At 37.2% G+C, this 27,582-nt stretch overlaps 1 protein-coding gene across 1 annotated transcript; it reads left to right on the plus strand.

Annotated features, from left to right (window-relative positions):
- The first annotated feature begins 777 nt into the window (after positions 1–777).
- SEC62 (SEC62 preprotein translocation factor) lies at positions 778–26,851 on the plus strand. Its single transcript, XM_040480712.1, has 8 exons — positions 778–893; positions 8,865–8,973; positions 9,909–10,014; positions 15,337–15,541; positions 15,797–15,889; positions 18,835–18,895; positions 19,860–19,979; positions 24,086–26,851. Exons 1-8 carry the CDS (start codon positions 858–860, stop codon positions 24,556–24,558), a joined length of 1,203 nt encoding a protein of 400 aa, XP_040336646.1. The 5' UTR covers positions 778–857; the 3' UTR covers positions 24,559–26,851.
- The last annotated feature ends 731 nt before the right edge of the window (positions 26,852–27,582 follow it).

A 27,582-nucleotide genomic window follows, 5' to 3' on the forward strand; every position in this document is an offset into this window, starting at 1 on the left:
TGTTAGCATGACTAAGAATCCCTAGAATAATAATAGTTTTAAGAGTAATTCACTCCCAACTTCTTAGGTTCTCTCTCCCATTTACCTTACTAGCTGCTTGTACTTCCCTAGGTTCCAACTCTTGGATTCTAAAGGTCAGTTTTGAGAAGCAAGGTAGAAAATGGAGTGGAGGATCCAAACTTTGTTTTAGGTGAGCGGTACTACCTCGCACTTCATATGGTAAAAGAAAATTAGGTTAGGTCTCAATTCTGCGGTCTACCAACTGTGGAGACGTAGATAAATCTTCATATCTCTGCCCCGCAGTTCTTTGTTTTCCCATCTTTTAAATGGGGTTAGAAGAATTTACACATGGGGAGTGGGTGGGTCAGGACTCGTTGAAAACACAAGAATAGCCACAGAGACGTCTGAATTCCGTGGATCTTAGTGATACTATCTCTGAGAAAGACTCCACCCCAAACGTACTGACCCTGAGTGGGGTGGGGCCCGGGAATCTGTATTTTAGTAGTTCCCAGGTGATTCAGATGCTCAGTCAGGTTTGAGAACCAAGGACTCTTTCCAGCCCTTCTGTTCTCTGAACCACTTCTCCATTTCCTTCTGCTCCCAGAGATTTCCAGCTCCCGCAACAAAAGGAGCGAGTGAGGAGGAGCGAGAAGGCGTCAACAAAGCCCGGCCGGCCCGGGTCGCAGCCTCTCCCGGGCCCTCTCCCTCCCAGGGCGCCCGGCGCCGGACGCTAGCCGCCAGCCGCCAGCCGCCACATTACATAACGGGCCCACGGCCCGCTCTCGCGAGGTTTCCAACCCCCCCGCCCTCCGCCCCGCCTCGCTCCACGTCAGAGGGAACCGGGCGGAGCGGCCAACATGGCGGAACGCAGGCGACACAAGAAGCGGATCCAGGTAGTAAAGGCGAGCCCCGGGGTAGGGGGGCTTCAGGGCGCTCGGGAGTAGAAGAAGCGAGGGAAGCCCCCGGAAAGGCGAGCGAAACCGAGGGCAAGACGGGGTGGGGGTTCCTCCGCGAGGCCTCCGGGCGCGGGCTGCGTCGTTGTGAGGGGCCTGAGGGGGGGCGGTGTTGGCGACGGCAAAGACCGAGGCGGAGGTGGTGGGGCAGCGGCGGAAGGTAAGAGGCGCCGCGCTCGGAATCGGCGGCGGAGGCGCGTCCGCCAGCCTCGGATTCCTGTGACTGCCCCGGCCCAGGCCTCCTCGCGAGCTCAGACACCGACCTCCCCGGGCTCCTCCCCTCCCTTTTTTCTACCTCATCCTCTCGCCTTAGTTATCCCGAAATTAAGGCCATGGTAATTAGGGTGGGAGGAGGCGGAGGGCTGACCTAAAGCATTCGGTTCTTTGTGCGCAAATGGGAGGAACGTAGGTGAGGGAGTAACCTCGGTTTGGTCAGCTGCCCCGGGGGCCCGGGCGACGGTCTGGCAATCCAGATGTTCAGTTGCGTATATCCTCCTTTCTCAGTGTTAGGAACAGGCCAGCTGAAGCTTTCCGGCTTTCTTCCAGGCGACACGGTGTAAATAAACACAGCGTCGTTGGTACTGCGACGACCTGGTCGCGCCCAGAAACCTCTCACATGCCAGTGTGCCGGCCCCATAACCTACATAACATGCCTCCCTCATTCCACATGCCTGTCATCTGTGCCCATGTTCCCTGCCGTTTCCCCCCTGTTGTTCTAGCTTTTTGCCGAGAGGATTAAACACATGGAACGTCTTAGACTCAGGATCATTTCTGTTACTCGTTGCCTCCTAAGCTTATCTGCCTGGAAACCTTCCGACGGCATCATAAATGGATAAAATGTTGTGAGTTGTTACGATGCCAATCACAAATTGTGACACTCATCGTTGACCTTCTGTGTCTTGGTATTTCATTGCCTAGAATGACTTTTTTCTGTGTAATGTTTTGTTCCTCCATTAAAAAAAAAAATGTATCACTTAATTGGACTACACCAGAGGTGATTTGAGCCATGCACGTTAAAATTCTCCTGAAGACTAGGAAGCGCTGGGGGGGGGGGGGGGGGGCAGATGCCAGCCGTCAGTAAATTTGGAATTGTGGGATTGGGCAGAAGTAAGAAAGTCTTCCGAGCAGAGCGCAGAAGAGAATCAGAAAGAGACAAGTTCCCCCAGGTTCCAACAGGTCATCAAAGCAGGGTTTAAGGGGATTATGGAAGAAGTTTCTAATGACCCTACTCCCAGTGGCAGGATTTGGTGTTATCGTACTTGCATTAGAGTTTGTATTGAAGTTGCCAGTCAAATGTGTACTCACCGTACGTAAACTCACACACAGAGTGCATTTTATGCCCCTTAACACACATATTTGCCCAGTTTCAGCTTTAACGTTGTGAAGGTGAACCTTACTCACTTTTGAACAGCGGCTTTTTTTCCCCGTCTCGATCCTGTCTTAAAGAGTAAGGTATAAGGTAGATGGAGAAGCTGCATGGTGGTGGTTGTGTCAGGGACCTAAAGCTGGAGCCAGAGTGTTCTGTTTGCGCCCTCGTTTCACTGGTTACTGGTTGTGTAACTTTGGGCAAGTTACTTAACTTTTCACCTCGACTTACAAGTTGTAAGAAAGGCTATGTACCTCAAAAAAAGGAGAGGTTGTAGGGTTGTTGCGAAAATAGGTGAGTCAGTGATTTGCTATTGAAGATTATAGACGTTATTAGGAGTGTTTGGCATGTAACTGCTTCCTTTCCCCTTCTCCAAAAGGATGAAAGGTTTGGGTTGGCTGTTTTGGTTTCTGTGAAGCACTCTGACGGACTGAAGAAAGATTAACAGCTGTCCATTCAGTGAATAAACCATCACCTTGTGAATTCCGTAAAGTATAGCTATTTAACCACTGCTGTGAATTTGGGGATTAGATATATATGTGAGGATCCGATTGTTAAACATCAGTTTGGCATATTCCTAAATAAAAGCATATTAACATTTATTATTCCCATCCTGGAGGTTTACACGTAGCTGTACTAGAATGTTGTAGAGATCTTGGGAGTGCTATTTGGAGTACTGCTGTGCAGTGTTAACAAACTAATACAAGTGTACAATATCTTACAATGTCCTTGGGTTCCCCCCCCCACACCCCAAATCAGAAACTGTAATATTGGCCTCACTTTGGACAAAAAGATCAAGTGTAATGTCAAAGTTCAGAGTTTAAGTTACAGAAAAGATTCTTTTATAAGACTTTTGGGCAAAAAAGTCTAATATTAACTGAGTTTCCTGTTTGTTACTTGATGTTTCATATTTAGAAAAGATTCTTATGTTTAATAAATTCAAGTGACCTTGAATTGTAATTTTACATTGGAGGAAATGATTGGTATAATATCAGAGTTTGGAAAAGTAGCTAATTCATTTGCTTTTTCTAGTGTTACATAATTTCAGATTCTGATATCCCATCAAAGTTGGAAACAAGGGGACTATTTTGTCACACTTTCTTCTTGGATTCACTTTACTGATCACTGAAAACTGGAAGTGAGCTACATGTTTATTAATGTTAGGAGATTTTAATGATTGAGATTCTCAAATGAGAGTGATCCCAATCCAAATTAATGAACCATTTGAAAATAAATAATTTTAAGATTTAAGAAATGAATTATGCAAGTTTAAAAAAAATATACAGTATGGGCATATTGGTTAGCAAAGTGCTTACTGGTTTGGAATGCTGGTATCATGAAAGTTTAGAGTTGAGAAGGATTTTCAGATAGTAGAATTTGTTTGGAATCCTTTTGTACAAATGCCGTTCTTATGGGAAAAGCAAGATGGTAAAGCCCTATAACCTGGTACCCCCTACCATTATCCCATACTCATCGTCCTTAAACTATTTTTGGGACCTACATCTAAAAGTATTACTAGTATAAAACTTACTGATCTAATATATCACCATCATTTTATGGATAAACTAAGGTTCAGTGAGGTTATTAAGTGACTTGACCCAGAGTCAATCATCAAGGTAGTAAAACCAGATTTAGACCAAGTCTTCTAGTTCCCAGTTGAGTGTTCTTTATACCTCCCCAGTGGTTTAAAAAAAAAAAAATTCGGAAATACTTTAACCCTGAAGTCCTTATATTAAATAATATAAAGATTTAACATGACTTGTCCCTGCTAAAGAGAGAAACCTCCCATTTAGTATTCTGTTGATGTGTATTCGGTTGAGTGTGGGGACATTTAAATGGCTTACTAATTCTTAGAACTTTGGTAATCTGCATCTCAGTTAATTTTATTGTACCCATCTGTCTTCCTAGCAGTAAAACCCTGACATGTCATGGGCCTGTATGCTTAATTTCAGAAAAGGGAAGGAAAGAGAAAGTTTGTGACTATATAATCTGACTCTCTGAGACCTTCTGAAGAAAATAAGACAGAACCCATGAAGCCAGTCCTGAGTCCGAAAACTCACCCAGAGGCTTACTGGAGGGCTTGCTTGCAATAGGAGTCAAACACAGGAGGGCGCTGTCATAGTCAAGATACAGAGACTCTTGTGAAGCTTTATTAGTAACATGCTGTGTGACTTTAAGCAAATAATTTACCTAAGTCCCCCTCCAGCTTTCAGGTTTTACTCTGTTAATCTATTTGCATTTCACAAATATTTTACACTGCTTGCATGAAGATACGAATTTGTAATTTGTTAACTAACCTTTTTCTTTTTTCCTTACTTCACTTGACAGATCAACCAAACTTATTTCTTCTGAATGTAGCAACTAAAAAAATTCTGTAACAGGGGCGCCTGGGTGGCTCAGTCGGTTAAGCGTCCGACTTCAGCTCAGGTCACGATCTAGCGGTACGCGAGTTTGAGCCCCGCATCAGGCTCTGGACTGATGGCTCGGAGCCTGCTTCCGATTCTGTTTCCCTCTCTCTCTGCCCCTCCCCCTTTCATGCTGTGTCTCTCTCTGTCTCTAAATAAACGTTAAAAAAAATTTTTTTTTTTTTTAAATTCTGTAAGATAGAAGACTGGCTTTTTTTTTTGTTTTTTAAGTTTATTTATTTTTGAGAGAGGGACAGCACGAGCAGGGGAGGGGCAAAGAGAGGGGGGCGGGAGAGAGAGAATCCTAAGCAGGCTCCTCGCTGTTAGTGCAGAGCCCAACACAGGGCTCAAACCCACAAAACTATGAGATCATGACCTGAGCTGAAACCAAGAGTTAGATGCTTAACTGACTGAGCCACCCAGGCACCCCAAAGACTGGCTTACTGACTCTTGATCTAATGTTTTTTTCTCAAAAAAATTCTTGTAACTACTGGCTAAAATAAAATATAGCTAAAAATGATAACCCCTATTTCATTACAGTATTTGCATGTTGATCTATTCTAAAGTAAAAATAGTATTTAAGTAATTTAAAAAGAGTGTTCTAACCAACTTACATAATTTTGGTTTGTGAGTTGCAGCAGCCAGCATCTTGGTATTTGGGTGCAAAGATGGCAATCTAGCCTCAAAAACCTTATTGGCTCTTTGCTTTCTAAGACATTTGAGCTCATTCATTGAGCTATAAAGTTCTCTTCATTTAAGGGTTGATGAGCTGGCTTCTCTCTCCCTCTCTCTCTCTCTCTCTCAGGACTTTTTAAATGTTTTTTTATTTATTTTGAGAGAGAGAGAGAGGGAGAGAGAGAGACTCCCAAGCAGGCTCCATGCTGTCAGTGGGGAGCTCAATCCCACAAACCGTGAGATCATGACCTGAGCCGAAACCAAGAATCGGACACTTAACTGACTGAGCCACCCAGGCACCCCTGGCTTCTCTTTATTAGTGGTTGATGCTATTCCCAAAAGGCCTTCACCTTTTTGTTAGAAGGTTTCTAGAAAAGTTATGAAAATATTCTGAAGAATTGTTCACATCAAAAGAGAACAAAGAGGGGAAGTATTATAGTCTAATGTGTAAACAGGAAGAGAATAAGACTGTTTTATACTCTTTAGGCTTTAGCAGGGCAGCAGTGATCTCTCTAACCATGGCAGGATCTCTCTAACCAGCTTCCCATGGTCATGTTCTCTTGGTAGTCTTCTTTCTGGCTTCTTCAGGCTTCAAAGCCAGAATCTTTCTATCTGGCTTCAAAGCCCCAGCAGATGGAACAAATTCTATACTTTTCTCTTAAAGGCATTCTACAATATGATAACTTATATGTGGTATAATGAACATTTCATAATATTTCACAAAACAAATTGGAAACCTATTAAGATTTGAACTTGAAGAAGGAGCAAGGAAGGTTATAAGTTGTGTTACACCAATATCTTGATAGGATTCACTACATTTCTAGGGAATTACTTCAAGGGAAGTTATTGATACTTTTTAATAAAAAAGTAACTGGACAAGTAACTGTATCTACTTGGGAAAGATTATCCAAGTCCATATTTTCTGGGTCTCTTCTGTTCATTGTTGCTTGGTAGTATCTTTAATTTACCAAGGAGGGAAAAGGAATAAAAGTAGATTACTTGAGTCTGTCTTGATGTTGTTAGAAGAGTTTGGTGAACTTTGAAGTTAGTTGTTAAAGTGAGGTTTAAAAGTGTTATGGATTCATGTAGTATCAGATTCCCTACTGTATAATAATAGAATAAATAGACTTTTCCATTTCTTGTGTATCCTCATACCAGATTTTACATGTGATGCCTCTGTCAACAATCAGTAGATGAGTACATTTATACCTGTGTTTAGTAAATGGTTTGATTGGGTGCTAGTATGAGTATAGACTTGTCACGCCTAAAGTCGATGTGCTTGAGAAATATGTATGATATGATTTTGGAAAATAACAATTGCTATTTTGTATAATTATAACAAAAGATAGGTATCATGCTTTACAAATTTTGGTATTAACTGAAGCACCTAAAGGTATTCTAGGGTATACCCTCAGTAAGTATGTATTTGAACAATTTATGTTTATCTAGACTTATTTCCCATGGTTTTTTTTTAATCAAGCATATAGAGTAATAACTTATCAGTTAATTACATAAAACTTTACATTGACAACAGATGTATCAAATGAGAAAAAAATTGAGCATAGGTGGGTGTGATAATAAAATAGAATTGGTTTCCATAAGCCAATTAGTAGTAGTTCATTATTTTCAACTATTTGTAATATTACTTTTTGGAATACACAAATATATAGGATATTATTTACTAATAGATGAGCCTCTTAGAAATGCATTGTATTATTCAACCAGAATTTAATACTATCATTTAACATATGATACTAACATGTTAATATGTTAGTGTGATTTCAAACATTGAAATATAGGGGTGCCTGGGTGGCTTAGTTGGTTAAGCGTCCAACTCTTGATTTTAGCTCAAGTCATGATCTCACAGTTCATGAGATGGAGCCCAGTGTAAGGCTTTGCATTGATAGCACCAAACCTGCTTGGAATTATCTCTCTCCCTCTCTCTCTGACCTTTCCCTGCTTGTGCACGATCTCAAAATAAATATTAAACACACACACAAATTGAAATGTAGATTTTTTTCTCCTTTTAGTGTGTCAGAAAGTATACTTTGTGGTTCAAATCATTATGAACCTTGTGGTTTTAGTGAACTGGGAGTGTTTTGTGAATTAATTTTTGTTAATAGTGTTAATTTTGAAATGCAATGTTTTCAAGATTCTACTTTTGTATGATACATATTTTTCTATATAAAACTAAAGGTTTTTATTCACGCAGATATTTGGCTTTCACTGTAGTCTTCATTTGGATTGAATAGTTTGAACTTTTAATTTTTATTGCCACACATAACCCACAGATGGGGTACTAGTAAAGTATAAGAATCATACACTGTTAATTGGGCAACTGGGAGAAGAGGATTTGGAAAATGCAGAGTAAGAAATATGAGAAGTAGCTGCCAGGTGATTTAACAACCAAAGTACAGGCTTTCACTTCATCCAACAAGTTACTCCTTTTCAGGATAAAATTGAAGCTGGTACTTTGGTTTGTTCATTGTTCCTCATTTTCATCAAACATAACTGAATTCAGACTTAACTGAAATTTGTGGGAAAACTGACATAAAGACTGATAACTTGGATTATTTTTTCTATTTTGTGTTATTAGAATGTCTTATCTAAAACATAACTGTCTTTAGCATTAATTGTTTTCAGCATCTAGATTCTTGGCAGATAGTTCTTTACGAATATTTGGCACTTCATTTAAGAAACAGACCTTCCCGAAATTACTCACATTTAGATTATACATTGCTGAGAATATTGCTTGAGTGCTCTCTGTATCATGCTTACATATGTAATTAAAGACAGTACTTTTGTTTTTGTAGCTTATAGCACTACAACAACTTCTAAAAGTGTATCAGATGTATACAAACGTAGATTGCCTTCATTTTCTTCAGTATATAGGTGGGGAGAATACATACACAGGAGTAATTGAAAGGGAAGAGAATACACCTCTTTAGTATCTGAAATAGTATTCTTATGGCTCCCACACTGGGACAGATCTCTCTGGTTAATTTGGGAGTTCCTCCTGTAGTTTGTTGTCCATTGTTCAGGGTACATAGCTTTGTTAAATTTAACATTTACTTATGGCACCTGTTTCTACTTACTTTGACATTTGGGCACTCACTACTTGGCAACCTCTTAATCTTTGAAATTACTGCTTTGTGGCTTATAAAAAAAGACCGGGCAAGAGTGAGGTGAGCTAGTACAAAGTAGTTACCATACTGGAAAAACAACTCAAAAGAAATGCCTTAGCTGAGGTGAAGAGGCAGGTTTTGGCCCTATCAACAAGTATTTGAAAAACATGTAATTTTTTAAATCTCTCTTCTGTCTTTTGTGTATATTATCAGGTCTCCTCCAGAGAAGACTTGAAAGAAAGGCTTATACTCCACTTTAAAAGATTTGTAGAACACATATGTAAATTCAACACACGAATTTGTGAAGTAAATGATTACACTAAATATTCTTATTTTGCAGGAAGTTGGTGAACCATCTAAAGAAGAGAAGGCTGTAGCCAAGTATCTTCGATTCAACTGTCCAACAAAGTCCACCAATATGATGGGGCACCGAGTTGACTATTTTATTGGTAGGATTATATCAGTAAAATTCTATTAGTGTACATATTTTATGAAGATAACTAAATTTGAGATATGTAGACATTTTAAAAGTGCTTTCCAAGTATTATACAAAGATGCAGCTGGGTAATGGACATATGGCAGTTGATTATCCTGTTCTTGCCTTTTTTGATTGCAAATGTCAATAGTAAAAAGACAAAAGAAAGTGCTTTGTTGCAACACTAGTTGCAATTTTTTTTAATGGGATTTATTTTCAGTGATAATACTACAGTTTGTTCCGATAGTAAAAGTACTTGAAGATTAGCTTTTTGTAAAACTCTGGAATAGAATCCAATGGGAAACAAGTTTGATGGAACCAATGTAGGAGCTTTGGTTCTTCACATAATCCAAAGGACCTCATTATAAGCTAATGTCATCTATAATATGGCCCTGTAGCTTATAAATAGTGGTTGAAAAAAAATAATATGAAAGTAAAATAAATGCTAGTCTCATCAGACCTACTATATTTAGTTTCTTCTTGTGATAGCAGTAGATTGTTCACAGAGCTTATTTCTCAGTGGGTCACAGTAAACTTGATAACAGAATTTCTATTACTGTCAGGGGAAGATTTTTGGTTTGTTTATTCTACATTTAATTGTGATTATGTGATAAGAATGATACTTATATTAATTTTAAATGTTTTTGTCTAGAACATTTCCACATAATATATCTGGTCTTAGTTCATATTTTTGAATGTCAGTTATTTCCCAACATTACTTTAAAAAGACCCTTATTGCTGTGTTTCACAAATTTAAGTTTTGAGGAATTGTTTATCTATCATGATCATGTCCGAATTAATTTCCTTTGAATTTGGTTTTATTTTCTGATGCCAGAATATCTTATAAATTATTACTTAGACATAAATTCCCATGTATACATAATTTAAAATGATAAATTTTTTCTTTAGCTTCAAAAGCAGTGGATTGCCTTTTGGATTCAAAGTGGGCAAAGGCCAAGAAAGGAGAGGAAGCTTTATTTACAACAAGGGAATCTGTGGTTGACTACTGCAACAGGTAGTGTTTATTTCTTAGTGATGGATAACATAAGTAGTGATTTCAAAATACTTGCCATAGTCCTAAAGCTCCTTCCCCATTTTTATCATTAAATGTAGTGATACTAGAACATAGCTCAAACAGAGCTTTTTCATACAACCTGGATTTTTTTCAGTACCTTTGGAAATGCATTTATTTGGTATTAGACTATGATATTATCATAATTTTAATTTGTATTATATTACAGTTATACATTTGCCAGGCTGACCGAGCTGAAAGGTCAGCAATACAAATCCTATACCAGTGTTAAAAGTCACCAAAAAAAGTCTTTCTTTTCTACGCAAATGGCTAGAGAGTCTTTCCCAAAACTTTGGCAGGGATTCCTAATAGACCTGCTATATCTGGGTTGTTTGTTTTTGTGCCTGTATGGGGTTAGTCAGTCAGGTACCCTTCCTTATTTTGTTGGTGATTGCTAATGTATTCCTTGTAAAATCAAGGCAACGACAGCATCTGCCTTTTCTTGATTCCATGGTGAAGCATAGATAGTTCAGTAACATATCCATGTTTTTCATAATAGGTACTTCTCCTTTGGGAAAAACTTCTGATGGTGAGTGGTATACAAAAACCACTTTCCTCTGAAAATAAATATATTGATTTTTCTTTCAGTTTTTTCTCTTGGCTTACTTACTAAAATAATTAGGCATATTTATTAAGATGTTAATAAACCAAATTTTGTTTTTATCACTGAAGTTTATAGTTGGTAGGAATCTTACACTTTATTTTATGTTTGGTAGGGAGATACACATAGTATTTGCTAATATGTTGTTTAATGGCATTTAAAGTATCAGTCACATGACACCCCTCTAAAAACCACTGTTTCCCAACCTGGTTTTAAAACTGAAGTTAGGGGTGCCTGCGTGGCTCAGTCAGTTGAGTATCCGATTCTTGATTTCAGCTCAGGTCATGATCCCAGGGTCATGGGATTGAGCCCCACATTGGGCTCCACACTGAGTATCAACCTCTCTACCTCTGCTCCTTTCCCCAGCTCACTGACTCTCTCTCTCTCTCTCTCTCTCTCTCTCAAACAAAACGAAATAACAAAAAATAAAACTGTGATGTTAAAGAACTATCAAATATTTCTTAAAATTCTTAGTTGCCAAAAAGTAGAGTCACTGTTGGACCTTTCAGAAACAATGAAAATTTCACTGTTGGGACAGGAATGAGCTAACAGTGATGTACCTGGTATTTTTCTTTACAGCCATTTCTGTAGAGCTCCAAAGTGCAAATTTCTCTGCCTGCCTCAAAAATAGATTTTTGTTTTACATATGGTGTGAAAATTAAGATACTATACATGAAAAAACAGAGAAGCTAGGTAATTTACTCAAAAGTAGTAGAGCCATAATTCTAAATCCAACACTCTGGCTCCATAGTCCATGCTCCTAACCACCATGATATACTACCTCCTCCAACAAAATGATGATGCATTTAATGATGCAAATTAAGATGAAGGGTTCATCTGTCAATACTATTTGAATATTCAATCTGTGAGCCCAGAGAGAGCAGCAAGTATTAATCCACATCTCTTGTCCTTTTAGGAGCCTTGATCCCTTGTTATATGAAGAGCCTTAAAGACCTAGAGATATACTCACTTTTCGTTGTAGATGTTATTCCCATTCATGCCAGGTTGTTTGTGTCCTTTCTACATGGAAATAGAGAAGCATAACTACCTAAATGTTTCAGAGCCACTTCTGATAAGCCATGGCCAGCCCTCGTGGGTTCCATCCTGACTACAAATAAAACCACAGAGATATTTGTCTAGTCTCATTTTATGAAGTTGATCAGTAGACTTGAGGGAGTCTGAAGAAAAACAAAACAGGAAGATGTAGGATGATACACAGAGCAACCTTTTCTAATGTGCTCTGTGCCTCATAATGGCCTGCTTTGAATATGAATCTAACTCTACATGTGACTTTGCATCTCCAACCCACTACTCCAGTAATGTCTTTCTCACTCTCATTCATATACCACACTCATTTTTTTCTGGTCTTTCATTGATCATAACCTGCCATTTTCCCCAAATGGTTTTTTGTCAATCCTGCCTGCCTCTCAATATAAATATCCCTCCAGTTCTATCTCTGCCATGTGCTATTCCACAGGTCCTCCAGCCCACATTAATCTTTGTATCTAAGGTTCTATAGCATTTATAAAGTTAGTTCATACATTATACCCCTTAGCTATTTTAGAATTGTTGCATATGAATCAGTTTTTAAAATTTCCTGCCAGCCATATCTGAAGGCAGTTATAGGACTATTTTCTGCTTTAGTGTAACTCCATAGCAATTAGCACAGTGTGGGCATTTAATAAAATGTTACTATTGCTACATGGGTGAAAGTCTTAAACATGTCTGGCTTCAATAAATGTTTGTTAAACCTGAAAAAAAAGTAATAGGTGAGGAAAAAATACAATTTAATGACTTTGCATAAGCTGCTTTTAACAATCCCATTTGTGTATTCAGCAGTTATAAAATATCTGTTGTATTCCAGGCCCCAAGAATACAAAGATGACTGTGACTTGGTCCCCACCTCCAAAGTACATATTCTAGCCTTTTATTTTTTATTTTTTATTTTTTTTAATTTTTTTTTTCAACGTTTATTTATTTTTGGGACAGAGAGAGACAGAGCATGAACGGGGGAGGGGCAGAGAGAGAGGGAGACACAGAATCGGAAACAGGCTCCAGGCCCCGAGCCATCAGCCCAGAGCCCGACGCGGGGCTCGAACTCACGGACCGCGAGATCGTGACCTGGCTGAAGTCGGACGCTTAACCGACTGCGCCACCCAGGCGCCCCTATTCTAGCCTTTTAGAGAAGACTCATGACTAATTACAATGCATTGTGTTCTGTAAGGAGGACAGGGATGAGAAAACGTCAAGAGTGGCTTCACAGAGAAAAGGTTTAATCAAAATTTGAAACATAAATAGGTGATTACCCAGCAAACAATGGGAGAAAGGACAGTCAATCCTGGCAAAGGGAGCAGAACATACTGGAAGAAGGAAGTAGTTCTGTGGAAATGTAAGAGAGCTTTGTGTGAGTGATTTGTACTATATATGTTAAATAAATGAAGGCACTGGTTTTGTTACAATAGTAAATGTCATCTCACTTTTCCAGTCATAGAGTGAGTTGAAGTAGGCATTCTCTAAAGACCTGTCAAAGAATATGTCAATAATTTTACTTACTAGTGAATAGATTGATGCTAGAATGTAATAATATGAAACCAAAGTATGTGTATGTATATTCTGTAACTATTAAATGAAATTCAAGGTTTTGCTATAGCAAAGTTTGCTTACTTTGAGTACATATATTCCAGGCACCATGCTATAAACAATCTACATGTGATTGTGAGATAGAAATTTTACTAAAATTAAATAATGCACCCAAACCCACATAGTTAAGTGGTAGAGGTGGTATTTGAGCTCATGTACCTGAATATGACTTGTTCGACACCAGTTTTATTGTTTAATAGTCTGCTTTTGACCCTTGAACAACCTGAGGGTTAAGGGGTGTCAACCCCACACAGTCAAAAATCCGTGTTTTTAACTCCCCTCCAAACTTAACTACTAACAGCTTTCGTTGACTGGTAGTCTTACCGAGAACATAAACAGTTGATTAACATGTATGTTGTATATGTGTTATATGCTGTATTATAAAGTAAACTAAAGAAAATGTTATTAAGGAAATCATAGGGAAGAGAAAATACACTTATAGGGCATACTGTATTTATTAAAAAATAATCCATGTATAAATGGACCTGCGTAGTTCAAACCTGTGTTGTTCAAGGATCAACTGCACATGGGTGGCAGATACTAATGGTACAGTCTGTGGGACATTTCAGACAGTTGCAGAGTTTTATGCTATGTAGATCTGAACAAGTAGAAGGCCAAATGAGAAGACCTAGAAATTAGTTTTGTGGAAATGTTCATGGAGTGGACCCCAGTTGGGCAGCAGAATAAAGGCCAGCCAGGCAGTTCAAAACAGAGGCCTCAGAGGGCACAACATAATGACCAGCAATAAGTGGTCACTGGACAGGAAGAAAGCACTTAGTTAAGAAGTGGTATGATGTGCTGGAGCAGGCATTAGTGGAGGTAGTGGAGGTAGAAAGGTGGGCAGTCAACAGGCACAGATGGTGGATTTGAGACTTAGTTTGTATGTTGTGTTTGGTAGTTGTACATTATCAAAGAAGGAATGAAGAAGCAAATCAGGAACTCTGAAACTGGAACATAAGATTTGAAAGGATGGCTTTTAGGTAACAAAAGTAAGGGCAACTCAGTTTCTTGAGTAGGATTGTGAGGCTAGAAAAGAACTACCACTTAGATTGACTTAATTTAGGGTCTTCTAAGCTCATCAGATGAAGAAATGAATAAAGCAAAGATGTCTTAGGTAGTTTATACTAGTAAAGGGAGCAAACAGACATAAATTATATATTAAGTTAGAAGATGAATGCAATGGCTAGGATAACAGGAAACAGGAGAGAGGATGGGGGATGGGTTTATAATTTTAAACAGGATAGGGCTAGTTGAGAAGGTAACATTTGAAGGAAGTGAGGGAGTGAACCAAAAGGACATTCTTGTTTGAGGGAAGAGCATTCCAGGCAAAGAAAGGCATACAGAGCAAAAGCCCTCGGGTAGGAATGTTTAAAAAAAATAATTACTGAGTAAAGAACAATGCACTGAGAGAAATTAGTGAAACAAGGAATACTTGGTGTTTTGCCAGTATATTGTACAATTTTCAGTTTGTTACTGCTGTGGTTGTTTTCAGAGTCCAGGAATATCACCTTAGCATATTTAGTTATTCATTACTTAATTGAAGATATTTCATGATAGTGGCAGGCTGAATCGTGAGAGAAAAAAATAACATCAAGGAAGACTGCTGCAAACACGATTTAGATCATTCAAATCATGGGCACATTTTTAATCTGCTAACATTTCTTAAACTGTTTTATTTATTTTCCCCTTCTATCTGCTCTTGAATTTGAAATTTAACATTAAATAAAGAAGCATCTTGATTTACTCTTAATTCAGAGAAAAGTTTCATAAGGATATCTAAATTATATGGTTGAAAAATAAAAATTAGGTGAAAAACTTATGAAATCAAATTGGCACTACATGTTTTGATTAGAGGTGGGTTGACTATTTTTCCATGGATTTACTAGTTGTAATTTCTTTCATGAGTTGCCGGTGTATATTTGCTCATTTTGGGGGGGTGGGGGCAGAGGGGTTAGTGTTTTTTCTTTTCAGTCTATATCTATATAATTGATAAGGAGTGTAATTTCATGCCATTTTTCCCATAGGCTTTTAAAGAAGCAGTTTTTTCACCGGGCACTAAAAGTGATGAAAATGAAGTATGATAAAGACATAAAAAAAGAAAAAGAGAAAGGAAAAGCCGAAAGTGGAAAAGAAGAAGATAAAAAGAGCAGGAAAGAAAATCTAAAGGATGAAAAGACAAAAAAGGAAAAAGAAAAAAAAAAAGATGGTGAAAAGGAAGAATCCAAAAAGGTGATTTTAGCTACATTTAAGTAAAAATAAAAATTATTATTTGCACATGATCAGTGGCATATGAGCATTTTTGAAATGCTGTGCAGCAACCATTTAAGATAAATACATTAGGGTTCTTACGAATACCATGGTTGAGAATTTTTATTTCTGTGTCTCAAATAGTGAAACTTTTTTTGACTATGAATGAATGTCTTATTGTTTTTGCTTTTTGTGGTTTTTTTTTTTTTTCGTTCTGCTTAACTTGTGTTTTAATAGGAAGAAACTCCAGGGACTCCTAAAAAGAAGGAAACTAAGAAAAAATTCAAACTTGAGCCACATGATGATCAAGTTTTTTTGGATGGAAATGAGGTGAGCATATCTACTTTATAAATAGAAATCCAGTTTTCCATAGGAGTTTTTAGAGTTATCTGTGATGACTTTACTAAGAAAACAAGTAATTTTGGTAAATCTAACCACATAGACACTACTTTTTAAAAAAATCAATAATTTCTCTGAATTAGAGTTACGAAAAATGTATAGAATATTAGCCAGAATTAGGTTCAGCTGTCTGTGAGTAATAGGAAACCTGAAATAACAGTGGCTGAAAACAGAATAGATGCTTGTTTCTCATCAGTTAAATCTGAAATTTAGTAGTACAGCTATGGCAGCTCTATGGTGCAGCTGTGTGGGGCAATTAGTAAAGGTTACCTTATGGTCCAAAATGACAGCTAGCCTTATATCTGCATCCAAAGGAAGAAAGAATGAGGAACATGCCTCCTCTTTAAGGACATCTTCCAGGAGGCTAGCAGTTGCATTTCTGCCTGGATTACCATGGCCAGAACCTGGTCACATGGTCATGCCTACCTGCAGTAAAGTGTTAAAAATGTGCTTTTTGTACTGGTGGTCATTTGCCTAGCTAAAATGCAGGATTTCCTTACTATCAAAGAAAAAAGAGTAGAATGGTTAATGGAGGGCACCAATAGTTTTCTGTCTTTTATATTCAGACTGTACACTGACTATACACTACTTTAGAGGCCTAAGATTTTCAATGTTACTTAGTGCTTTACTCAAGGAAATTGTGTTTATTTCTTTTGTAATGGAAGATTTGTGTGATGGTAGCCTTCCATGAAGACTACTTAATGTAGTCATTTAACCAATACAAAAACATTAGTTATATACTGGCCATTGAATTCTTGTGAATTTCAAGGCATATTTCTTTTTGTTGTATCTAATACAAAAGTAGTATATATAAAGTAGTGGTTCCTGGAGCTATGAGTTTGAAATTCTGGGAAAGCTTTTCAGAAAATATGTGCTCTTGGCTCATTCTAGACATACTTGCATGAGAATCTGTAGTATGGAATATAAGGGTGGCACGTGTGTGTAATTTGTCTGACGTGTCCCAGGACAATTCTGATGTGAACCCTTGGTTAAGAACTACTAGAAGAGAAGATCACAGTTCTGCCCTAATGTGAAAGTTCAAACACCTTCAGTTAAACATCAAACATTAGCTATATGCAAGGACATTATAGGTGCTTGGAAAAGCATGATAAATAAGGTAAATTCTCTTCTTGGAAGTGCTTGTAGTCTAGCAAAGATACAAGCTTTTAAACATATTACTGTATCATAGGTTGGTGACTGTTAGGATAAGAGAACATCAGTTAAGAATAGTAAATTTAAGGGGCGCCTGGGTGGCTCAGTCGGTTAAGCGTCCGATTTTGGCTCAGGTCACGATCTCGCGGTCCGTGAGTTCGAGCCCCACGTCGGGCTCTCTGCTGACAGCTCAGAGCCTGGAGCCCGTTTCGGATTCTGTGTCTCCCTCTCTCTCTGACCCTCCCCCGTTCATGCTCTGTCTCTCTCTGTCTCAAAAATAAATAAAAGTTAAAAAAAAAAAATTTTTTTTTTTTTAATAGAAAAAGAATAGTAAATTTAAGACAGGATAAGGAGGGTCTGGAGACCTTGAACACTTGAACTAAGTTTTGAAGGATGATTGGCAGATTACCAGGTACACTGAAGGAATGTACAGATCTATTAGGTGAAGGACACAGCCTGAGCAAAAGCAGGAGTGCTTGCATTCCTGAAAATACTATATTTTGTTCTATAGAAGGCAACATGCTTTCAAATTTTAAAAGTGGGAAATGTCTTTAAAAACTGGATTTTTAGAACGCTAACTGGCAGGTGTGATGTCTATGGGTCTGATTTCTAGGGGAAATGTGCAGTTAAAAAAGAAGAATGGTGGGCGCCTGGATGGCTCAGTTGACTAAGCATTCGACTTTGGCTCAGGTCATGATCTAGTGGTTCATAAGTTCAAGCCCTACCTTGAGCTCTGTGCTGACAGCTCAGAGCCTGGAGCCTGCTTCAGATTCTGTGTGGCTTGGGTCATGTGATCTTGCAGTCATGAGAACGAGCTCCTCGCTTTATGTGGATGGAGCCTGCTTGTGATTCTCTTTCTTTCCTCTGCCCCTCTCCCCTGCTCACGTGTATGCTCTCTCTCTCTCTCTCTCTCTAAAATTAAAAAAAAAAAATTAATTTTTTAAAAAAGAGAAATGGAACCCCCAGTGTTAGAAATAGAATGAAATCAAAGACAATAGAGTTCTGGTCAAAATAGAATCAGGAAATGGAAGAGTAGTGATATTTATAGAAACTAAGAGATAAAAGTAGGAATTTTAGATGGTGATTGGAGCAGAGTTCTGATTGTTCTGAATGAAGTAAACTTCTCTTGTGTAAAGCAAATCAGGCTTTAAAGCAGTGGTTCTTAGCTTATGGGCTACAGACTCTCCACAAGGGAGGAGGCAATGAAATTATTGCAGTTAGTCATGGAATCTTTATGTTCACTAAGCATGGATCTTCATTAATGATTCTTTGTGTTTCACAGTGAGAGGGAATAAGGTAGAGTTGATTGCTGCTGGATCTGTAATAGGGCCTGGCTGAATCTATCTTAACTGTGCTCTTAGCCCAGACTGCTTCTCCTTATACCAGTGTGCACCATTACATTAGGAACAAAAAGTTACACAGTTGCTGCTCTTTGGGTGAAAATAAGCAATGGTTTGCACACATGAACAAATTGTTAAATGCATGCAAGTACATGGAAATTTACGTAAGTGCCTTTAGGAATTTATAGTTTAAAACATTTTTTTTTCTAACTGAATAAATACCCAAAGAAACACTATTCCTGAAAGAAGGGTCTTTGGAATTTGTTTTCTTAGAAACTTAGTTCTTATATGTGAAGAAGTTGGAAGTGACTGTTATAGACGATACAGAATTAAGCTTAACTTTCTAATGTAACCTTAAGCACTGGGGTTTCTTGATTCTTCTAGGTATTTGTGTGGATATATGACCCGGTTCACTTTAAAACATTTGTCATGGGATTAATTCTTGGTAAGTACAATCTCTAAAATTTAGAAAGGAAAATAAAAATGCAAAAGCCATAGAGAAAAATATTTAACATAAAATAGTTATTTTAAAATAGGTGTACTTGAAATAAGGTCAGAAGATTAATGACAAGCTGAGAAAAATATTTACAAGACATTAAAGCAAAAATGAGATTAACAACCTGGTAGAAAAATGGTAAAGGTGGTCCACGGGTAAAGAAATACAGTGATCAATAATCAGCAATAAGGTAACTTAGCCTTGAAGGGGTTAAATAACTTGCCTAGAGTTACTTAGCTTATAAATGATAGAGGTAGAATTTGAATCCTGATCTTTCTTGCTTTCTGAAGACCTAGAACCAGACTTCTGATTTCTTCTGATTATTCCATGTGGTCCCATTGTACTTAGAAAAAAAACTGGAGATGCTTGTATCCAGTTTCCCTAACTACCGAAAAACCATCAGAATACCTGCTGAGCTTTTCAGTCTGTAGGTGCCAGAGCTTCACCCCAGACTCAGAATCTTCAGAGTGGAATCATTTTTTGGTTTAGTGTTGTTCGGAGGTTGTTTCTTTCGGCTCCTCTAGTTAGTAGACAGATACAGTCAGACAATAAGACATTGCTTGAAAGCAGCAGCAGTTGATCATTTAAGGAGCTGACAATGTCACATTTTTAAACAACACTTTTTTCTAACTATATGTAATTTATACTAGAAAAATTCTAGCCTCCAAGAGTAATAGTTAAAATGTTAGGTTGAGCTATGTGAAATGGCTGATAAAATTTACCATTTTTTATCTATAAAAATGGCAATTTTATATGTCTTAATAGGTTTATATTTCAGTTTAGGAATATGGATGGAATATTTAGGAGTATTTAGGAATATTCAGTTTAGGAATATGATGACTGTTATTGTAACCAAGCCATTTAAGTTTTAATCTAAAAGTTTTCTATGTAACTTTGTCATTTCTTGTTCTAGTAATTGCAGTGATAGCAGCCACCCTCTTCCCGCTTTGGCCAGCAGAAATGAGAGTAGGTGTTTATTACCTCAGTGTGGGGGCAGGCTGCTTTGTAGCCAGCATTCTTCTTCTTGCTGTTGGTAAGTAGCATTAGTAAATTTGACCTCAGTAAGGAATATACCAAGCAATTTGGGCTATAATCTGGAGCTTCAAGTAAAGCTTAATTGCAACACTAATGTAGGCAAATCAAGGAGTATATGGACCTACTTTTTGGGTCATATCCCAAAACTGACTCAGGCTTGAGGTAGAATATGTACCTGATTAGATTTGGTCTGTTGTGAAGAAAGTATTTAATGTGTCTTCATCTGCATGTAGATATGGCTTAAAGTTTAGCTATCACAGAGACTAATATTTTTATGATGGTTGATGATTTATGAGACATAATCCTTTTAGTAAGACATTTTTGTATTTTGACTTAAGGCAAATGAAACTTGTATTAAATACTTAAATTAGGGGCGCCTGGGTGGCGCAGTCGGTTAAGCATCCGACTTCAGCCAGGTCACGATCTCGCGGTCCGTGAGTTCGAGCCCCGCGTCAGGCTCTGGGCTGACGGCTCGGAGCCTGGAGCCTGTTTCCGATTCTGTGTCTCCCTCTCTTTCTGCCCCTCCCCCGTTCATGCTCTGTCTCTCTCTGTCCCAAAAATAAATAAAAAGGTTGGGAAAAAAAAATTAAAAAAAAAAAATACTTAAATTGTATAAGCTTAATAAATATATATTCAATTCAGTAAATGCCATCTTGGGGAAAAATTTTGCACCTGTGTACCAAAATAAATTCTAGATGCATTAACGTGTTATATATGGTTTTTAAAAATCAAACAAGGAGACATAAGTAATGGTTTTTTTACACACCTGGATGAACGGGGTCTTTATAGCTAAAGACAAAACAATATAAAAATAATCTACTTCAAATGAGGAAATTGAAAACAAATGATTAACAAATAGCTGAAAAATTCTTATCACTAGTAGTCAAACAGTAAAATTAAAATAATGGAATAGTTTTTTGCCTGTTTAAGTAGCAAGTTTTTTTTTTGTTTGTTTGTTTGTTTTTTTGGAATGGAGATACTCAGGGCTCCTGGATGGGTCAGTTAAGTGTCCAACTCTTGATTTCGGCTCAGGTCATGATCTCACGGTTCTGGAGATCAAGCCCTGCGTCAGGCTCCATACTGACAGCACAGATCCTGCTTGGGATTCTTCCTCTCCTCTCTGAAAATAAATAGATAAACTTAAAAAAAAAGAAAAGAAATGGAATCACTCAGTGCCAGGGAAGATCTGACTGAAAGGAAATGCACTTAAATATGAAGAGTGGTGGTAGTTGTGAATAATTTTAATGTTGTTCTTTATACTTGTCTGTATTTTTTACAATGAGTACATTACTTACCATGGGAAAAAGAAAACATTATTTTACTTAAAATCCTAGTCTTTGAAGATATTTCCATAAAGGGTAGGCAGATTTAATTTAACTTTTTTACTTTGAGAAAGAAGTGGAAGTTTTTCTCAGCTTATCTAAAGCTGTGTATTGATATTTAAACTTACATACAGTATATTATTCCTTGATCCACCTAGATTTTATATTGGTATATGGTACTAAGTTCTGATTATTTTCCCTAACTGACAAATCCACCTTTCCACCAAGGCATAAGAGAGTACTTCCTATACAAAATTTAAAAAATCACATTATTGACCTGATATCTGTTGTTAGAGGACATACTTTGACCAAGATTATCTGAACTGAGCAAATGTTATTCTGAGGTCTGTGATACATAATAGATTGCTGTGTTATAAAGCATTACTCCTATAGTCCTAGCAATTTGCCTCTGCGTGACCCTTCACCCTGGACATCAGGGTGTCCTGAGTTAGTGCCGCTAACTGCACCCTGTAGCTTATGTAGTATTTTCATTCAGTTTATCATGTTTATGGGCTTCTCTTTTTTCTCTGTGATCTCTGACTGTGTGAAGCTTTCTTCACCCACCTTTCATATTTTCCCTCTTCTAGCTTAGTCACCTTCAGAAAATACCCTGATGGTTCTGCATGTAACACAGTGCATTTGTGGACCAAGAAATTATATCTAAGATTGTGAAGCAGCTAACTAGTGGTAGTATACTACCTGCATCAAGAATGAGAAGCTATATTAGGGCACCTGGGTGGCTCAGTTGGTTAAGCATCAGACTTCAGCTCAGGTCCTGATTTTGCGGTTTGTGGGTTCGGGCCCCGTGTCAGGCTCTTTGCTAACAGCTCGGAGCCTGGAGCCTGCTTCAGATTCTGTGTCTCCCCCCCCCCCCACCTCTCTCTGTCCCTCCCCCGCTCACGTCCTGTCTCTCAATAATAAATAAATGTTTTTAAAAAATCAGAAAAAAAAAGAATGAGAAGCTATAAACTTAAATTAGTACCTCTGGCTCTCAAATCCCTGAAAATTTAGAAGCTCTTTCTTTTTGCTCTTTAAAATATCATTTTTTCAGTAGTGTTTTCTATCATCTTTCATTTTAAATATCCTATGGATTTAAGTATGCATTATAGATTAAATAATCTTGTAAATTAAAGCAGAAAACAAACCCAACATTTTGTTACTTCTTTTAGGCACTAGAGTTCCAAATATACTTTCAAATAGTTTTGATCTGTAGCTGAGTTATAAACTGGATATTTATTTTATATTATCCTATGAAGTATTATATATTAGTCAAAATTCTGTTTGGTGCTACTCTGAATATGTATAAGACCTTTGGCGGTTTTCTAAATGGGTCCCGTTTAGTATAAGGATGGTATGACAGTACATATCACAATGGTTTTCCCATGATTCTTTCACTTTTGCCCCTGGTAATCTAATGCCCCATAGAGGAAGAACTGTAAAACCTGTTAGGATTCTGCTATGCCCAGTTTATATATGTGGAGAATTTAAGTTTCATTTGTGCCATTTCCATATTGCTTTTCATTGGATTTGAGCCAAAATTTCATATTATGGACCACTGGTCTTACAGCCCTACAAAGTCTATAGTAGTATCGTAATTTTATTTGGAGAAAAAATGTGCAGCCTCCTTAAAAGACATTTCTTTTTATCAGTGGAATTTATTAATAAATCATAATTGCAAACATATTTGCCATTTCTGTTTGTACCACAAAAGACATTAATGTGTACAGTCTTTCAGAATATTTATGTTCTTTGTGAAAATAGAAATCACTGCTTCCTAAAAGTCAAGGCAGCTATAACTATTTCCTTTTATTTACTCAAAGCAGAATAATGGAGGAGGCACAAATGGCCGAGCTTTTTGCAGACCTGATATGTAACAAAACAAAACAGGAAAATCACATAGCTCTGTATAACTGGTAGATGAAGAGAAAACTATATGAAATACTAGGGTTTGTGTTTGTGATAACTTATTGCTCTAAACTTTAAAATTCTCAAATTCTTCCATTATCTAACCACAGTTTTGAGTTTGAGTTTTGAGAGTAACCTCAAGTGCTATTTGGTTAAGCAATCTTTGCTTTGTTTCCTAATATTAGGAGAGGAATCATCCTTAAATAAGCAGAAGTGACATAGTTAATTAACAAAATTGTAGCTAGAAAAATGTTCTTTTATTGTTCAGAAGTGTGTAATTTTACTTAGAAGACTCACCATTTAGGCAGAGTATGCACATGCCTTGGATCCATGATATATTTAGGGCCCTTTGGAAATGTATTTTTATTTCTTTTAAAATCAGCACTAGTAATATATGCACATGTATATAACAACCTATGCAGGATTATTTTATATGTATACTACTATGGTCATAAAGAGTATAATTTTTAATATTTTTCTACAGAGTAATTGCCTCACAAAGGCAAAAGTGCCTACTAGGAAAGTTAGGGTGCAGCCTTGCTTTTTCCCTTTTAAAGGCTTCTTAAGATATCCTTCATCCCTTACTACTCTGTTCCCTTTTTCTTACATCAGAGTCTCATGCATACTGAAAGATCTAACTGATGGCTGTGCTTATTGATATACGATGTAGTCAGGTGTGCCCTCAGGATTGGAGCAGAATGTTCTGTGCCTGGAATACTGTGGTTGCTTCTAGATTAGTTAGGATTTCATTGTTTGTATATAAGGTACATGTAATGTGCAAATAATAAACTGAATGTTTCTTCAGTGTTTTATTAATATTCCTTGCTATCCAAGTCAATGCTTGAATTATTCAATTAGAGCCGTTTTTCTCCTATAGCTCGTTGCATTCTATTTCTCATCATCTGGCTCATAACTGGAGGAAGGCACCACTTTTGGTTCTTGCCAAATCTGACTGCTGACGTGGGCTTCATTGACTCCTTCAGGCCTCTGTACACACATGAATATAAAGGACCAAAAGCAGACTTAAAGAAAGATGAGAAATCTGAAACCAAAAAGCAGCAGAAGTCCGACAGTGAGGAAAAGTCAGACAGTGAGAAAAAGGAAGATGAAGAGGGAAAAGTAGGACCAGGGAATCCTGGAACAGAAGGCTCGGGTGGAGAACGGCATTCGGACACAGACAGTGACAGGAGGGAAGATGACCGATCCCAGCACAGTAGTGGAAATGGGAATGATTTTGAAATGATCACAAAAGAGGAACTGGAGCAGCAAACAGATGATGGGGATTGTGAAGAAGAGGAAGAAGAAGACAATGATGGAGAAACAACTAAATCTTCCCATGAAAAATCATAATCTGACTAATTTGGGACTAAAGTGCAAGAGGTTGGATTTTCTATGTTGGCTGATCGTCCTAATGTACACATGACATTTGTAGCATTCTTTAAATCCATTTGCTGAAATGTATTTGACATCCAAGCAATTATATTCAGTCCTTCATTTCATAGAATACTATTATTGGTACAGTCTAAAGCCATTTATAAGTTGTATCTATTTGATAATTTTACAATAAGTAGGTCTTACTTGTTTTGATAGTTATCAAAGATGCATTTTCCACAATGATATTTAGATTAATGGCATTTTTGATAGTTGTATGGCTTTTTACTGTTAGATTAATCAAAATAACCAAAAGGGATAAAAGAGAAACACCAACATTTCAGATTATGCATAGTTATGTAGCCATTTCACAGTTTCTTTAAAATGAAATGCTTAAACTCCTTGTTCTTGATAGTTAAGCTTTGGTTGATTATAAAAGTATACCAGGGAATTTCTGGGATTCTGAGTTAGCAGGGTTCAAAAGCATTTTGTGGAAACAAGCCAACTAGTAATGGTGCAGTAACACTTTTAGTTTAGCTACAAATTCTCCTTTTCCAACTTAGGAAATCCAAACTGATTTGTACATCTGACTCAGAGAAAGATAGTCATCTCCAACAGAGAAAGCAAACAGCACTGGTTGGAAGGTGATGGCTCTTCCCATTTCCTTGTCGTAAAGTAAAATGTATTCTGTACATAATTTACAAATAAACATTTTATTTTAATTGTTACTTATTATTTAGACATTTTTCTCAACACTTAAATTTGTAAAATTAAGACCATGTAAGGGTATGTTTTTAGAGAAATGGAAGTTTCAATAACCCACAGAACATCTGTGCTCTTTCTACAGCAGCTTCAGTTTTGTGCCAACATTCCATGTATTTGAATATGAGTTAAAAAGATCCTTAATAAATAAGAGCAGACTTAAAGTAGCTGTTTGTATGCCTTAATGTTCATTTTGATTTATCTTAAATCGATACATTCAGAAAGGAGGTACTGTATTACCAGACCAGGAGGCACCTCTATGAAAGATAATTTACTGTTCCAAAATAATCCATTTAAAATAAAGAACATAAAAGAAAACATAAGAGAACCATTGGACTCTTAAGTGCTTTGAACTAGTTTTGCAGTTTGATTTTATGCCTTGCATTACCTTAGTTACAAATCTTTCAGAAAAATCTGATGTTTACCTATGAGCATAATATCATTCCTTGGATTTAGACACTTCTAAAATGATGATGAATATTAAATTATTTTCCTTCAGTCACAGAGCATTTTGCTTTGTAGTTCAAATAGGTGTTGTGGGTAGGTTTTTTTTCTTTAGGCTGTTTCCCATCTAGTGTTTGACTAAAGATGTTAAATTTTTCTAATTGTGAAAAAAGGCATTTTCTGCATACTGACACATTTTATTAAACATGGCTTGACTGCTTCTTTATAGTATTCCTTGTAAGTGGACAGAAATACAGCTGTTGATGTTAATGCAACTCTGTCAAGGCTACAGTCATTTTAATAAGTTTCCTCCCGGCAAATGTTCATTGATTTAAGTGCCTGGGTGTTTTCCCCTCACATTTTCAGAACGCTGCTACTGCTTATTTTCACAGGAAGGATATGCATAATTACAGCTTCGAGCCTCTTAATCACCAGTAACACTAATCCCTATCTTGGGGTATGATAATGGTACCAAAAGTGTTTTTCAGAAATAAAAAATGACCTAACTTTTACTACTGTGTTAAGACCCAGGCACTCAATATTTATCCTAAAGCTCTTTATAATATATGTAGTATGTCTAGTCTTAAAGACATTTGGAGCATGACAAGAAAGTCAGCTTCTTATTGATGTTTGTGGATTCTTACAGAATGTTAGTACAAATTTTTATAAATACCTGGTGGTCCCTGGGGGAAATAACATCCTTAATGATAGAAAGTGGGTTAGAAATTTCAGGTCAGTGTCTCTACTATTCGAGGTTGTATACCTAAAGCAACTAAAAATCAAAAGGCTGCCACTATTCTGTGCCTCAAAAGCATCGCTGGCTGTCTTGTTGGCTAACATTAAATATTCTTATGCCAGAGCATGGAGGAATTGTCCACATTAGTCAATGGAATGGTGATTTCTTTTTTACAAGGAACTTCCAAGTTTGCTATGCTACTGTAAGTAGAAGCGTGAAGCTTTTGGATAATGTATGATTTATTGTGGAGTAGGTGTAAATTGGCCTAAGGACTGAATTAACCAGCTGAGTCCAGATAATAAGAATAAAGCATATGTAATTCTTCTTAAAGTCAATGTATTAGATTGTTTTCCCTCCCACTAATTTCTTCAATTTTCCGACTATATGGCCTAGACAACTCTTAATTGAAATAATTTGGAATTAGTCAAATACTATTCGGAAACTAATAAATTTTAATGTGTCACATCGAAATTATGCAGTGGTGATGGGTTTTAATGTTTCTCCCCTTTTTGGTTTTACATTATAAGTACCAATTAGCTGCCAACTATAGAAAAATGTCTTTTGTAACTTGAATTTTCTTTTTTGAATCTTTATTAGGAACTGGAGAACTGCAAGTACAGCTGATTGTTGTTCTTCATGGCAGTTAGATTCTATAGTCACCACTAATACAGAACTAATACAGAATACTGAACCATTGCTCCTAGGGAAAATACAGGCCTATTGTTCTGCAAGCCTCTGGTCACATTTTTATCAACTAGTCAATACAGAAGCTTGTTTCAGGTGTCTTTGTGTTTTGTTGATTTACTAACATTAATTTACTAACATTGAAGTCATGGTCAACAGCCCTGTAACTTCATGCTTCACCGAAGCTCACCTAACATGTTATTTTCTGCATGAGGCATATCACAGCCTTCTTGCACCTATTAGGAAAAATTAGCACTTCAGCATTACATCGGGGGGGGGGCATTTTAAACAGGGAAATCACCAATGAAAGCACAAAAATGCAAAAAAAAAAAAAAAATGGCACTAACTGGAGCAAAGGATATTCATCTACAGTATGG

This window comes from Herpailurus yagouaroundi, unplaced genomic scaffold (assembly GCF_014898765.1).
Source record: "Herpailurus yagouaroundi ecotype Mexico unplaced genomic scaffold, PumYag 159, whole genome shotgun sequence".
NCBI lineage: Eukaryota > Metazoa > Chordata > Mammalia > Carnivora > Felidae > Herpailurus > Herpailurus yagouaroundi.